The 16,359-nt window shown below is 38.4% G+C and overlaps 1 protein-coding gene across 1 annotated transcript in view; it reads right to left on the reverse strand.

Annotated features, from left to right (window-relative positions):
* LOC140143905 (uncharacterized) overlaps nucleotides 1-16,359 on the reverse strand; it is a 44,510-nt gene that overhangs the window by 16,475 nt on the left and 11,676 nt on the right. Inside the window, exons 6-12 of the mRNA XM_072165733.1 lie at nucleotides 15,531-15,669; nucleotides 11,547-11,605; nucleotides 9,769-9,834; nucleotides 8,713-8,778; nucleotides 7,161-7,268; nucleotides 3,306-3,397; nucleotides 2,752-2,817 (exon numbers count right to left, since the gene is read on the reverse strand). Coding sequence (XP_072021834.1) covers nucleotides 2,752-2,817; nucleotides 3,306-3,397; nucleotides 7,161-7,268; nucleotides 8,713-8,778; nucleotides 9,769-9,834; nucleotides 11,547-11,605; nucleotides 15,531-15,669 — 596 coding nt within the window. The remainder of the gene's footprint in view (nucleotides 1-2,751; nucleotides 2,818-3,305; nucleotides 3,398-7,160; nucleotides 7,269-8,712; nucleotides 8,779-9,768; nucleotides 9,835-11,546; nucleotides 11,606-15,530; nucleotides 15,670-16,359) is intronic.

The following is a 16,359-nucleotide window of genomic DNA, read 5'->3' on the forward strand; positions in this document are numbered from 1 at the left end:
TCGATCACACTCCCTATGTTGAACATTAAGGCCATGTCATCCATAGGGGGTACATAGATTAGCTTGAATTACTCTTGAAACAGGGTCTTAGCGAGGATTTCACATGTGCCCGTCATTTTCACCAAAACTGCCTGTCCAGGATTTCACATGTGCCTGTCATTGGACACCAAAACAGCAAACCTGTAGACCCCTCTAACATATGTGGATGTATTGAAACAGGATACTGGACTGGATGTTATGGATATGGGAACGGCCATGCAGGACAGAAGGACTTGGCGTGCTGTTGTAGTTGGAGGACACCGCTCATCTTAAGCAAAGGTAAGCCTGTCCAAAATTTGACCCTGAAAACAAAAACCAGACCACTCCCCCTTCAAATAGCTAATTGCTGATCCTGTGTCATATACTGGGGTACCCAAAAAGGTGGCTTTGTTACATTTTGATGTTCAGCTTGGATTTCAAAACACTGTCTCTTGAGTATTCCTTCACTTAGAAGATTCAATTAGGTCTTAAATTGAGGCTAATTTATTCTAGATTACTCATGTTTTTATCCTGTTAAAAATATGTTTTAATTATTTTCTTATGACGTTTGCCATGAAATGTGCCAAGGGTGGCTGAGGATTAGGGGGAGGAGGATTAGGGGGAGGGATTCATATCGTAAATTTGATTTAAAACCCCCATTAAGGGCGCACACCACCAATACAGCGTCCCATTGAAACACTCGTGAAAACACGCCTTTTCTCTGCGCGATTTCAGACCTTTTCGGCAACAAATTGACCATAAAAATACTACCAATCGATTGCAAATCGATGAAATTTTAATATATGTTTCAATGTACGGGTAGTCTTGTGATTAATTTTCGAGACATAGGCGCTCAAACAGCACCATGACCATTTTCGACCCTTCTATACCCTGAAAACCCGTTTCTGGCCATTTTTTTTTTTTTTTTCCTACTTTATTTAAAAATTGTGTTTTGCAACTTTTTGAGCGATCCAAGTTCATGTATAGGTCTTAATCTTTTATTTAAACTATAACATGCTTCTCTTTTTGATTACAAATCCACAGAAAGGCTCAAACTACCTCAAAAATTATTCTGTTTTTACGGAACTCATTAGGGTTACACAAATGGCGCATTGATTTGGTGGTGTGCGCCCTTATAATGCACGAAGTTTCAAAGTCGATTCTTCTTTTCACAGATTTAGAAACTTTCTTAACTTTTGAGTTAAATCCTCAAGTTTTATTACTCTAGGATATATAAATTTAGAAAAAATGACTTTTGAAGACATGCGTCCAATACAGAAAATGTACAGTTATGGTGATTTTGACCATTCTAGCCATCGTGCCATTTTCTTCAAAAATATCACGCGACTTTTAAATGGTATATTTGCACTTTTATGTCTTTAAACGTAATAAAAGTAAGTTTATACATTTTCTACACATTCATATTTTTATATTAAGTTTCGTTTTGCCCCCCCCCCCCGAAAAAAAAATTACATTTGAGTCGTTTTAAGGACACGTGCCAAAAGTTAAACATGATATTAAATTAATCAAAACTCTCTAAAAGCCGAATTTGTTAACTTTTTCGTCACTTTCATGAACTTTAACAATCCGAATTAAGAAAATTAAATCTTACTTTCACTTTAAAGAGCTTTAAAATTATTAAGTGATTTCTTAAGAATTAATTCAGACCATAAAATCGGAATTTTACACATATCTATCCTGTTTTTTACCCGATTTCTATGACAGGCCTAAGTCCGCCCAATATGCCTTATAAGGGCGCACACCACCAATACAGCGTCCCATTGAAACACACGTGAAAACACGCCTTTTCTCTGCGCGATTTCAGACCTTTTTAAACAAATTGACCATAAAAAATACTACCAATCGATTGCAAATCGATGAAATTTTAATATATGTTTCAATGTACGGGTAGTCTTGTGATTAATTTTTTAGAGATATGGGCGCTCAAACAGCACCATGACCATTTTCGACCCCTTCTATACCCTGAAAACCCGTTTCTGGCCATTTTTCAATCCGCGGGCCTACTTTATTTAAAAATTGTGTTTTGCAACTTTTTGAGCGATCCAAGTTCATGTGTAGGTCTTAATCTTTTATTTAAACTATAACATGCTTCTCTTTTTGAATACAAATCCACAGAGAGGCTCAAACTACCTCAAAAATTATTCTGTTTTTTCCGGAACTCATTAGGGTTACACAAATGGCGCATTGATTTGGTGGTGTGCGCCCTTAAAAATTTGAATCTAGTAAAAAAATGTCTAAATGGACTCCCAGACATCTAAACCAAGTAAATAAATACAGAAGTTCATTTAAAAGACCAATACTTGCTCAAAATGATTGTAAATGTGGAAAAAAGATGTGGGGTTACATCCTCCCTACTTTGTGGTTGTTTTTGCCCTCACTCTCTCATTTTTTAACCGATTTCCATAAAAAAGGTGTCAAAATGCTCAGCAGGATGAACCACTTCAAATGAGATGTGTACGTAAAATGTTTGAACCATTTAATTTTTTTACTATGTAACACAAAGGTACCCCAGGTTGTGACACAAGACCTGCTATCCTTGGTTTATTAGTCTGGTCTTCTTCTGAGTTCACAGAACTTATTCTAGCAAAATTATTTTTAGTGTTTATGTCACAGGGATTCTTTTCCCTGTCCCAGGAGGAAACTGCCCATCCAAAATGATGGGTGGACAGGTGGCTAGCTAACACCCCATCTTGAAAGCACTCTCAAAATTACCTTTTCTGCATAATAGAAAATTTCTTCTCCCACATTTTAGTAGATCTTGTGATTTCTCTTTTTAATCTGTAAAGAAACATGACAAAATAATTAATTATATGGAATGTCGAGAGGGACAACAAAGATAAATAAGTTGGTTGTCCTCCACCGCCCACACTAAATTTTTGAAAACTAGAATTTTTTTTTTTTTGTCTTTACTGCACTATCTTTGATAGTCCCTTTTCCCAGAGAAGATATTTTACCCTTCCCAGAATCCTTTGCAACATGATACATCACCTCATTCCATCAATGACACTTCTATGTACTTTGTACATGTTCCATTTGTTTTCAAGTTGAGTATAGACACTGGCTAAACATGGGTTGACTTCATGAAATAAACATAATTTGCAAGATCCGGATGTGCTCTGTTACTTCTTGTCACTATCAACCCATGTTGCACAGGATAGCAAATCAGTACAGAAAGTTGATATGGAAGCAGTGCATTGTGGGAAGTGTATGGTATCTATCTGCCCTTTTCTCAGCATCAGATCAATAAACTTATCCTCCTGGCTTACCTTAGGACCTCATTCCTGAAATGTCTTTCTAGTTTACGTAATCTGGCAAGCTCGTCCCCCGACTTTGCTTCTGATTCTGCATTGGATGCTTCCTGCATGGAAACCAACAAAATCAATTAGAGGTGTAACCAAAGTTGTGAGGGCGGTAGACTGCCCCCTCAGAAAAATATTTTCAGGTAAAATCAGGATGAAAAAAAAAATGAAAATTCTGTTAATTTTGGATGTTCTTTCCTCTTCAGCCAGGACAATTTTCTCAATGACAGGGCTTCGCCCTCATGTTGGTTAACCCCTGGACACTACTGGTCATCTAACATCATTTCTGATTGGATGATAACTTAAATGCTTATTTCAATTGCCAATTATAACTAGTTTTTCAACTATTTATGGTCAAACTTGCATTTGCAGATGATCTTATTAATACCCTCCTTGATTGGTTTAAAATTGGATACAATATTCATTTTGGCCAATCAGCAGCTACTTCTCATGGGGTTAAAAGGGCCAGTATGGTTACACTTGAAAATGTTGCCATGTTTTAAAAACCAAAATGGGATTGAGCAAATTAATAAATTCACTGAATGCAGCATTTATACACAATTTTGACACCTCATTTGTTGCTCTGCCATCTCATTGAAAAAAGTTACACCTATTTACAGGCACGAGAATAGATTTCAATGACAAAAGTGCGTAACAAAAATTCTCCAAAACAGGCTAAAAATAAATAAAAATGTGCAAATCTGAACAACAAAAAGTCAGGAATTCCTGTTTGGGCAAGAAAATTCTTATGCCTGCATTTAAATTGGCTAAGGATCGGATTTCAGTATAGTGAATCCAGCATCTTTTGGCAACAGAATAAATTTATGATACAATCATTTTTGCTATATTGAAACTAAAATTGAGAAGGGTCCCTATGGTGCAAAAGTAGAACAAAATTGTGTGAAGAGCGCATAAATTGGCAAATTTTAGGCTAACTTGCCATAGTGACCTATGGGCGGCAAAATGCCATACGCCAGTTGGGTGTGTACTTTAAAAAGTTACACGCCCATCAGCAAAAGTACACGCCATTGGCGTGTGTAAAAGTCCAGCCATGATAGTAATTGACTAATCAAATGATTTAGAAACTTTGTACGAGTTATATATCTGTTACTGGTCTTACCTCTTTCTGTTAATATGGATGAAACACACGTATAAACGGAACGGATGTACCCCAAACATGCACATATATCAGATAGAAAGGAAAGGATGACATGCAACACAAGGTGAATACAAACAAATTGTTATAACAGTGATTAAGTGATTATTAATACATAGATGAATATATGTTATTAGAGTGGACATTCAATGGTGTGTGTATAATTAAAGCCATAATGTATATACCGTACTGACGCGAGTATAGTCCCACCTTCGAGTAAAGTCCCACCCCCAAATTTTCGAAAAATTTCAGAAAAAAAAAAAAAAAAATGCATTGAATTTGTATGCATTTTGAAATCATTAATAGAGTATGACATGAGTACAAATTTATTCAAAATACATAGGCCTACAATATATATATATATATATTTTAAATCAACCATGAATGATCCTAGTCTTTAGGTCTAGGTCCAGGGACACTCCAAAGCCGAAAAAATAACTAACTTAAAAAAAAAAAAAAAAAATTCGAGTATAGTCCCACCCCCAATGTTGCAAAATGTTCACCCTAAAACGGGGTGGGACTATACTCGCGTCAGTACGGTACTTTTAAAATAAAATTTGGTTAATTTTTTTTTCAAACCTGAATTTTTGGCATACATGTATTTGTCATGTTTACATGTCCCAACTTACACTTAACTGGAAGTGGCCAAAATTATTTTGCTTGTAAGACAATAGAGCTATGTTGAATTAATGTTGTATTTGTGATATTCAATCCCCCATAGAGCTACAGTCATGCGCCCAAGGGAGTAAGTGGTTTTTTTATCCGTTCATTTACCTCATTATTTCGGCTTAAAATGGACAGAAAACTGTCCTTCTTGTCAAAGAATTAATAACAAAATTAAAATGTGACCATTTATATTATTATGGCTTTAATGTTGACACTCAAATATACCATAGAATAAGGCTATAGTTTGATCAGCTCGTAATCGGCAGGACTTGTAACATCGCAGATTAATATCAATATATTTTATTTAGAGAATTGTCCTGTGACATCTCACCAGAAACATCACAAATAATTCATTCCAGTCCTACACTTTGTCTGCATTCTTTAACATTCACGTTTAGACCAGAGTGGCCAACTTTCTCACTATTAACATGGATCTACTTTTCGGCGTAATGATAATAGCCTAACAATTGGATACATGAATACAAAAGCCACCTAAGTCCATGCGAAGTTATTTTGAGAGAAAAACCTGTGTATCATTTTAATTCCTTCAGTTAGATTTACCTGGTCAATATGGTAAGTTTTACGTGCAAATGAGTGGATTAACCTGTATTAGGTATGACGATTAGCATTTCAGGGACTTCGTGGGGTTCATTTTAAATTTTGGACTTAGGTGGTTTTTGAATCATATACAAAATTTGGCTTTGCCCCCTCGCACTAAAAAAGCTGGCAAAGATGTAGTCATGATTTGGTGAAAAGAAGGCAAAATAATGTTGTTAATTTTGTTAAATTTAATTGGAGGAGGATAGTCTAACCAGCCACCGATGATTTACTGATTTGGTTAAAGTTAGTTATCTAATTGGTTACATGATATAATCATCTGAGTAACCAATCAAAAGCTTAAGGGGGTACTACACTTATTGATTTATTGATCAAATATTGGTTTTCCCTCATTTTTGGCTGTAACTCCACAACTGTTGTCTGTGCTGAAATAAAATTTCCAGTGCAGTAGTTGTAGTCCTTGCCCCTACAATATACATATCTTACTTGTTACCAATGCGCTTAAACTTTTGAGAAAAATGCAAAAATAGGCCCAAAATTTAGCAGGGGTGTAGTACCCCCTTAATGTATCCCATTTTAGCCCTACTGGGCATTCTTACAATATCGCTGATTAGCTCAATACCGTAAAAGCTCGATAGTTAGCATATGTGCTTACTATCAAGCTCTTTTGAAAACATGAAATTATACCAAAGTCCGGCGCTTTACCAACTGAGCTAATAGGGTTGAGACACACATTGGCAGGTTCGTATATAACTATGTATATTATAAGTAGGTTCCAAGTCGAGTTTCTTCCACTGATTCGGAGACATGCCGCAAAATAAGGCCATAGGCCTAAATATAATGCTGTGTCGGACATACTCCTTGAACACGGCAAAAGTTCCAAGTCAACAAAAACATCTGCATCCAGCGATGCTGATGAGGTCTTCATCAGTGCTCGGGCTCCAGTTCTATAAAGCAGAAATACTCGAAGACTCGTTTCTGACTAGCGTCTAACTATGTATATTGATGATTTGCTCAAAACACTTTTGTGGATGGGGCTCTTCATGTTTGCATGTTTTAAAATGCTTAATAGTAAGCACATTATGCTAACTATCAAGTTTTTATGGTATATAGTATAGACCTCTTTGTAACCAATCAATTGTAACCTGCAGCTAATGCCCAGGCAGTTGGAATGATATTATCAATCGCACGTCACTGGTAAACTACCCACTGAATCGTTAAACCCATGTCAGGGTGTATGAAAATCAACTGGAATAGCCCAAATACATAAAGTATTTGGTTAAATCACAAAGGGATGGCTTCAAAATGAAACCTCCAGTCCACTGCCGGCACCCCGGCAGATCCGGCGGTTTAACCATATTCCATTGTTCCAAACAACAGAAACCAGACCCAATCGCCGGCTCTGCCAGTGCCGGTCTTTGACTGAGCACAACAATCTTTACCTTTGCATTAAGAGCCGCTTCCGTCTTCTTCTTCTCTTGTAATATCCTCAGTTTTTCCTCCTCCTGCTTCTGTTGTTCCGCTGCATGTTTCTTAGCGATCCCTAACATCTGAAAGGATCCAATAATATTCAGTGATTTTAAGGGATCTGGAATGAGCATTTTGAGCGTTTCGACAGTATTTTTTGTGGGACATGAGAGCACATCAGACATATCGAATTGCATTCTGAACACAAAGAATGTCTTTCTGGTATCAAATAATTTTCATTTTTTGAAATTCACGATATAATACAAATTTTATGACAAATTATTAAAATTTGATATATTTTACATTTTTGATATATAACAGTCCTCGAATTAAATTTTATAAATCTAATGATATATTCTTAAAGTGTATGTAGCTGGGAGGAAAAGCCGACAATCAATTGAAAATGTTGACCTTTCATATTCAAGATATGGATTTTTTCCCCCAAAAGACCTAATTTTTGTTGGTGTTTTGGGAAAAAAATCCATACCTTCAATACGAAAGGTCAAAATTTTCACAATTGATCGTCGGCTTTTCATCCCACCTACATACACTTTAAGTATAAATCATCAGATTTATAAAGTTTACTTCGAGTCCTGTTAAATATCAAAAATATCAATTTTTAATCATTTGCCATAAAATGTGTATTACATTGCAAATTTCAAAAAATCAAAATTATTTGATATCAGAAGGATATTCTTCGTATTCAGAATGCAATTCGATATGTCTGATGTGCTCTAATGTCCCACAATAAATACTGTCCAAACGTTCATACCCCATCCCTTAAGGGTAAAAATATTTTAAGCAAACTTTGTCTTCATACGTTTCTTTGAAACAGGCCTTGCCATCTAGATTTTAAAGGCAAGTGGTTAAACACTCATAGTAGCATGATGCTAGGCGAGTTGTCAAATTTTCAAAAACATCACTCATTTGGGTATAATCAAGTAGAGCTTAGGTCTTAAAACGATATTTATGTATTTACGACTTTCTCCGCTTGGAGGGGGCACAGAATTGATTAAATGCTGAATTAGCTGATTTGATGGCTGATTTTGGGAGATTCGCAGCGAGTGATAGTGTCTATGGTGAGTAGAAAATCGCTCACTAGAAATCGAGTTTGGGTGAGCGGTGGCTAGCAAGAGAAATCGCTCGCCTCAAACGGCAAGGCCTGTTGAAATAAGTTTTGCGATTAAAATTTACATGTTCCATCAGATAGCCAGGTTTAGTGGTTTATTTAGCTGACCTGGAATCAGATAGCCAGGTTTAGTGGTTTATTTGGCTGACATGGTAACAGATAGCCAGGTTTAGAGGTTTATTTTGATGTCCATATAGGAAATTCTCTGCCTCCTTGTGTTCCTTCTATCTCTTAATGCAATTTTCATATTTTTTCAGGTTGCTCTGCTCACCAGTCATTTGAGATTGGTTGTGTGTTCCTCAGATCCAAACAGTTGACCCCTGGGTAAGGGGTTAGTGTTATGGTGCATGCAGAGGGTATTATACTTTTGGTATATACCAGTTTCATAGTAAGCTTACCTCATCTTTTGCTTTAGACACTTTAGTCTGCATCTCACGCTCCAGGGCTAATCTCTGCTTTTCAGCCTGCAAGAAAAGATAACAGAAAGAAAGAGTATTATAAATTGAGAAGGGTTCTCATCAAAAAGTATGCTCTCAACTACAGTCTGTCCACATAGAAGTACAAACCAAATCTGTGGCATCGGGGTCGATACTTTGCTTGTGTCATGATCACACACACTGCTTGTTAAAAATGTGATGCGTAAAGAGCGACTTAGAGCATGGTGCACTCGGCAAGTACAAATCGCGCAGCAGTTGGCGCCCCAAAGAAGCATTTACACACGCATATTGCACTGAAATAATTATTCTCATACCTCCAGTTTCAGAGGTCTATTTACTTTGTTGTACTTCTATGTGGACAAACTGTAATTAAACAGCCCAACAATGCATTATTAATAGCCTTTAAGAACACCCAAAGAAATTGAGAAGTAAGAAGCATTGCAAATGAATGACCTTTGATCAGTGGCAATACAAGCGGGGGGGATTTCCCACCCCTCAACTTTTTCTTTGTTTTGCCCCCCCCCCCTGCAAACAGTCCAACGACAAATAATTAATAGCCATTAGCAACACTAAAAAATGCATCAAGTTTGGTGCAAGGGAGAAGCATTGTAAATGACTTACTCTGATCTGTAGAATTAGCGATAATTATTTATTTATTTATTTCTTATTCAACCTGAGGTGACCAATCAATGTACTGTCACTGTTTTCCCTTGGTTCCCAGTTGATGCTGATAATATTCACAAAGTTTCATGAAAATCCAACAATCTTTACTTTGTTCATTTCATTTGACACACCTGATAACCTTGAAATGACCTTGCAAAATGCTGGCTCTTAATGCTTAATTATTTCTACTAAATTTCCTCAAATCCAACACCCTTCATCCTTTGGGAGGAACAAGATATTTAGGCACAAAAAAGCACCAAAATTTTCAAATTTGGGTGCATATTGGAAAATACTCCTAAAATCACACAATGTGGGTGTTTTTTGCAACCAAAAATGGTCATACTCAGTACTCACGTTTCTTTTCATACTCGCCATCTCGTGTGTAGCACTAGCCTTAGCTTGCTCCAACTCTTTCAAAAGCTGTTGAAAAAAACATGGATTTATTATAGAACAGGAATGTCAGCATTATAAGAATAAGAATTATTCGGCACCAGACTCAAAGAACACAAAACTGAAGCTCAATTGTCATGGAAAAACCTTAAAGTGGAATAATAAAAACCTGAAAAAGCATGTGAAATTGGGCGAAAAAACCCAAAACAGGCTAAAAATAAATAAAAACACAAACATTTTGACACAAAAGAGACCTGAATTCAGGTTTAAACCTGAATATTCTCATGCCAGGAAAAGGAATCAAACAAAGCATTCACCCGAGCTCAGAGACAGGCCTCCAGTTGCAGGGATAAGGTAAAGGTAAAGGAGTTGAACCTGCATTTTTACAGGACACAGTGCCCTCTTTCGTTAAGTGATTAGGCCAGACTCCACTGTGAAATGTTGCCGTGGGGGATCGCCACAACTCCTCCACAGCAAGTCTGTTACCTTCCCAGCATTTAAGAATGCCGCTATCTAATTATACATCTGGGTGGAGAGGACACAGTGTCAACAGCCAGTGTTATAAATATAAACTTGAGGCCTACCGTATCTGATTGGCTAGAAATCGATCGCTTTGTCGCTCAGAGGTGTAGTACAAACTCAAAATGGAGACATGTATTCAATTCGATTGTATCGATATTCTATTATTGACGCAGATAAAGAAAGTCGATAAATGTACATTGTATTATAAATACAGCACCTGGGTTTTACACAGGTTTCTTTGTATAATTCATTTCTCAAACAGTTGAAAATATCACAATTTTTACTTTGGATTTCAGAATCTTTACTTATAAAATAACAGTTAAAGATATCCACAGCAAACAGCAAGGCCCCGCTAATTAGTGTATTGCTTTTCGAGTTAGTGTACTGGAAACAAAAGCTGCGTTTTTCCTGAAAACAAATCAAATTTTCTATAATAGTAACACTATATGTGATACTGATCATGCGCAAATCGTAGAATAGAAACTAAGCGGCAGGCTCTATGGCAGGGCTATGGTATCTCATATCATGTAAATGGTATGCTTAGCCTGAGTCGCTCGGCCTATCTCGAACAAAATCGCCATGCGTAGCTTTTAAAAAATGAGAGGATTCATGGTACTATCACAGCAATTTTTGACACGAAGATATAGGGATGATGACGCAGTGGAGGAGTAATCGAGATAAAGTGCCTTACTCAATGACACAACACAATGGCGTCACCAGGGCTTGAACCTGCAACCTTTAGATTATGAGTCGGAGCCCGTTCCGCTTGACCGGGGAGGATAATACATCTGTAATTAACTGATGGCAAATTCCTTTTGAGGGCAAAATTGGCATTAGTTTTATTTAGGGGGTATTTTCACCAAAATGTGACACGATCAAGGGGAATGAGTCGGATGTCGCTAACATTGATTTTGAGATATTGGCAAAGAAAGTGTTAAAATTCTTTTGTTCTCTATTGTTTTCAGCGATTGATAAAGTGACGTAACTTCACACAAAGAAAAGTCGAATCAACTTGGAGTTTTCAGTTTCTGAAAGCTCTAAATGTCCTCTTTGAAAATATATGTAAAACTCATTTTCGACCAGGGTCGACATGTGACTCATTCCCCTTGATCATGTCACAAATTGGTCCCATATGGCAAGCTACCATACCCTCCGAAACTCCCCATACCAGATGTGAGATGAAGATTTCTTCTTAGTTTCTTTGCTAATAACCACCTTACCTGTTTAATTTGGATTCGTTCTTTCTCCAAATCTTTGTTGACTCTTTCCAAGTCTCTGTCTACAGGAAAATAAATAAATCATGAATATATTTTAGAATCAATTTAGAGCAAAAAAGAATTACTATATTTTGTTTGCAAGGTTCACATTTATCTTCTTGATCAATTTGCCTTTTAATTTCTCAGATTGGCCTAAACAGGACCACAAATTGTCCAGACATTTTTGGACACATTCCTTATTATTTCTTTTTACTTTGTATTTTCTTTTTGCATTTTTTTCATACCTAAAACACATACTCCACGATGGAAAAAGATACTCCTTTTTGTCCTTTTTGAATCAAATGAGTGTATCGAGTACATTAACCTGATAATGAACACTATCTTTCTTACTTTTTTTTAAAACATGCATGATATCCACCTCAAAATACAAGTAGGCCAGTAAAATCAGCTGAAAAGGTCAAAAAAATTGCAACATGGAATTTTTTTGCGGAAAACATTTCTATTAGGTGCCCTTATCAATATACTAAAAGTCTACCAAAATCAACCTCTGCGAAATATGGATAAATCGATTTTTTTTCAAAATGGCCTCGAAAATGATTAAAATGGTGGACAAAATATAGAAAACAGACTCACTATGTCACTTATTAGTAATAGTAACACGATTCGTATGTTTCAAGCCATGCTTCGAGGGTCTGAAATAAGATTAATCACTTTTTCTCACTTTAAGTTTTCAAAATGGCCGCCAAAATAGCTAGAACGGTCATTATTCCATCACTAAATATGGAATTAAATAATTAGCACTTGTAAACACAAACTGATAGTTTGGGACCACAAGAAAAAGGTTTTGATACCCCTAGAAGAACAGGGATGCCCGGTCTCACCAAACCCTAACGACATATCGCCCCACCAACGCACGTTTCTTGTGACCCTCTACGTATGAATGTATGGCAATCTTGAGGGGTGAAACGCCTAAAACGCGGGGCAGTCTCAGTTCATGAGAGGTAAGTATTATGCGCTTGCGTATCTCCCTCTCACTTCTAAGTGGGGTAAACACTGAGCAACTCTACTTACCTCCCACGATCTCTTTGATACGCGCAATGTACCCTCTCAGAGCCCTGACTGGGCGTGACGGTTTTATCGCATATACCCCGCAATGAGAACCAGATCAGGGAGGCACATCGGGTAACGAGTAAAGGACAGGGCATGGTCTGGTTCTTGTCCAGGAACCCAGCCTGGGGAAGGATAGAGACTACCCCAGTGGTGAAGCGTAGGTAGTGCTCGTCTATAGACAGAACATGTACATAACTGAACAATGTCGACCGCAGGCCACTGCCATCAAGAACACAGTCTTCAGTGTCACATCTTGCAACGAGAGAGGTCCTCCGTGGGTTCGAAGGCCTTGGGTAGATACTTTAACACCAACATGAAGTCCCATTCCGGAACCAGGGAGCGAACTGGAGGTCTTTCTGTCACCATGATCTTAATGAGGTACGCAAGTGCTGGACTCGATAAGACCGTCATATACCTCCCCAAGTCATGATGAATCACTAAAATGGCAGTATTGTATTAAAGCTTAAGCGGTGCGAGGCATACGGTGCCCGTGGTAAGGAAATCTGTGACTTGTAGAATCGGCGAAGTCGCGAATCGTAATTCTGTCTAGTTGACTGTTGCCTTGCCTTTCAGCAAGCGCAGCAACCGAATATTAATGGGCCGCTGTCTGGACGGACTGGCGGAAGTACGCCAAACAGTCAGGTGGAGGTTGTTAATCACCTCCATCTGTACCTGGTGCCGGTGGCGTGGCGGAACTGTGAGAAGATCTACGCGGCATAGACGACTGACTGGCTCTCCACGAGAAGATCCAGGAGGCGGGAGAACAATCCACTGCTTGGGCCAGAGAAAGCGGCTAAAAGGAGTAATCAGTTCCAAGAATTGGCTACCTTCAGCAGAACCAGAAGGATCATGGCAATAGGAGGGAAGGCATTATACCGAATATGCCCTCCCAACTCTCCTGCATGGTGTCCCGGCCTACCGCCCTTAATCCCGGGTGAAGTAAGGCGGAAGCTAATGGTTCTGATGGGACGATCTAACCTCTGGAAGATGGACCGATACATGCATACTACTGAGTGAGGTGCCACTCAATTAGACAAGAGAGATGAGGACTGACCCACCCCGACAAGCAATCGGCGAGTCAACCCCGTCCTAAGCTCCGTACCACCTGCACTGACACTACAGAAGAAGGGACACTGTCTCCCTGCAAATGCTGATAGCTGGGACTTTTTGTGCCCCCTCCCTGTTGATGTAAAACGCAATGGTCATGCTGTCAGTTGATTTATCCACCAGGAGAGGCAGGAGTGGAGCTGCCGAGGGACCGGAATTATGAGGCTCTGAGGATGCCGCCACGCTTGGAACTGCCCGAGGAAGTATAGCTGTATCTCCCTCGACGCAAGTGGCAGCTCGAACTTTGGCCACCAGCCCTAATAGGCGAAAGCCACACCCGAGCCTGAACCGATGTCGCCTGCCTGATAATCAGAGCGCATAATCAAACATCAGCGATCCTCAAGCCTATGGGAGAGACCGGACCCTGGCGATGTATATCGTCGCCCAGAATTATTCAAGTGGAACAGTAAAAATAAGTTAGTCATATTGCAGTCATGACAATTAAATCACCTTTTCGAATCACCCCTGATTTATAGGTCTTTAGAATCGACCCTGTAGCTCTTTGTGGCAGAAATGTTTGACGACGCTGTATTGAATGTTATATTAGGACCGTCCATCCAATTACCATTCAAATATTTACTCTAAAGTATCCGATACACATAATATGTGGATCATAACTTACATGTACTATTTTAATAGTGATTCAGCTTCTATGGTGAAATTTTGATTGCCCTGTCTGTATTCACAACTCATAATGAACGTATTTGGTGGCCATTTTGAAATTTTGAACAAAAACTACGCAGACAAATTAATATTTATGAAACGGTAAGGGCATAAGAGCATTTGTAGGTCAAAATGTCACCCAATTCCCACATGGACACTCATATAATATTGATATCACAACTGTCTATTTTTTACGACATTTTGGCTGCCATTTTGAAAAAGTCAATTTTACACGTCTTTCGCAGAAGTTGATTTTGGTAGACTTTGAGTATGTTAAAATAGAGACTTAAGAGCAACATTTTCATAACTAACATGTACTATTTTAATACTGATTCAGCTTCTATGGTGAAAAGTTGATTGCCCTGTCTGTATTCACAACCCATAATGAACCTATTTGGCGGCCATTTTGAAATTTTGAACAAAAACTACGCAGACAAATAAATATTTATGAAACGGTTAGGGCATAAGAGCATTTATAGGTCAAAATGTCACCCAATTTCCACATGGACACTCAGATAATATTGAAATCACAACTCTCTATTTTTTATGACATTTTGGCTGCCATTTTGAAAAAGTCAACTTTACACATCTTTCGCAGAGGTTGATTATGGTAGACTTTGAGTATGTTAAAATAGAGACTTAAGAGCAACATTTACCGAAAATAGAATTCATGTTGCAATTATTTTGACCTTTGGAGATTTTGGGGCTGATTTTTACTGGCCTAAAGAGGGTACTTAACTTATGAAGTGAAAATGCACACTTTGTATCGGACAGCAGTAACATAACATTAACCCTAACACCCAAAAATCTTACAAAATCTTACAATGAAAAAATATGCGCATGCATGAATCCCAGGGTCTCGCGATACGCAATCACCCCGAGTGTTATATCGCCGCGAATTGCTGGCGGGCAGCAATAACCCGATGTAGCTACCGGTCCGTGATCGTGTGCTTGGCATGCGAGGGGTCAAAGGTTCAATCCCGGGGTGCCAAGTCAAAATTCTTCTTCTCCTTGACTTTTTCGGATCTTCTTTGACTTCCGATCCCAAAAAGCAGGGTCCAGTGTTAGGGTTAAAGTAAATAAGACATTTTCATGTTCTATTCTTACTCAATTCTTCTGTGATCTCATCTTTAGTATCAAGAGCTTCTTCCAGATTGTCAATTTTATTTTGCAGCTCACTCAACTCTTCTCTGAGATGCTCTGCTTCGTACACAGCGCTAGGAGTGGACGGCTCACTTCTTGGTGCCTACAGGAAAAATAAATTGGTACAATTAATCTTTGGATACCGGGGTAGAAAATGATGAATATATTCCGTAAATGCTTTCGTATAAAGAAACCAGATATGGTTCCTTGCACTTGAATATATATATATTTTGAACAGATATGATAGTCGTTAGCTTGCGTCTTGAGAAAGAAGCTTGCGTCTTGAGTCAAAAACTGACAATAATTCTGATTTATATGTGCCGAATTATATAGCACAGTGTATAGGCCAATCATGGAGGTATGTCTAAAACCATATGACCTATTGCGTACCATGCATGACTCACACACAGCGAGGTCAGTAACCGAGCTAATCCGGGCTATTGTCAGTAGCCTTAGTCAGATGTCCATCGGCCCATTATGCGACTCAAAACTATTAAACAGGTCGATACAAAATGGCCATGCGTGGCGGTGGATTCAACCTACCATGGCGATTTCTGCCATGAAGATATCGGGGCGATGACACTGTGCCCCATACACCTTCCAAATTTGATTTATATGTGCCGAATTATATAGAGCAGTGTATAGGCCAATCATGGAGGTATGTCTAAAACCATATGACCTATTGCGTACCATGCATGACTCACACACAGCGAGGTCAGTAACCGAGCTAATCCGGGCTATTGTCAGTAGCCTTAGTCAGATGTCCATCGGCCCATTATGCGACTCAAAACTA

Source organism: Amphiura filiformis, unplaced genomic scaffold (genome assembly GCF_039555335.1).
Source record: "Amphiura filiformis unplaced genomic scaffold, Afil_fr2py scaffold_32, whole genome shotgun sequence".
Classification (NCBI taxonomy): Eukaryota; Metazoa; Echinodermata; class Ophiuroidea; order Amphilepidida; family Amphiuridae; genus Amphiura; species Amphiura filiformis.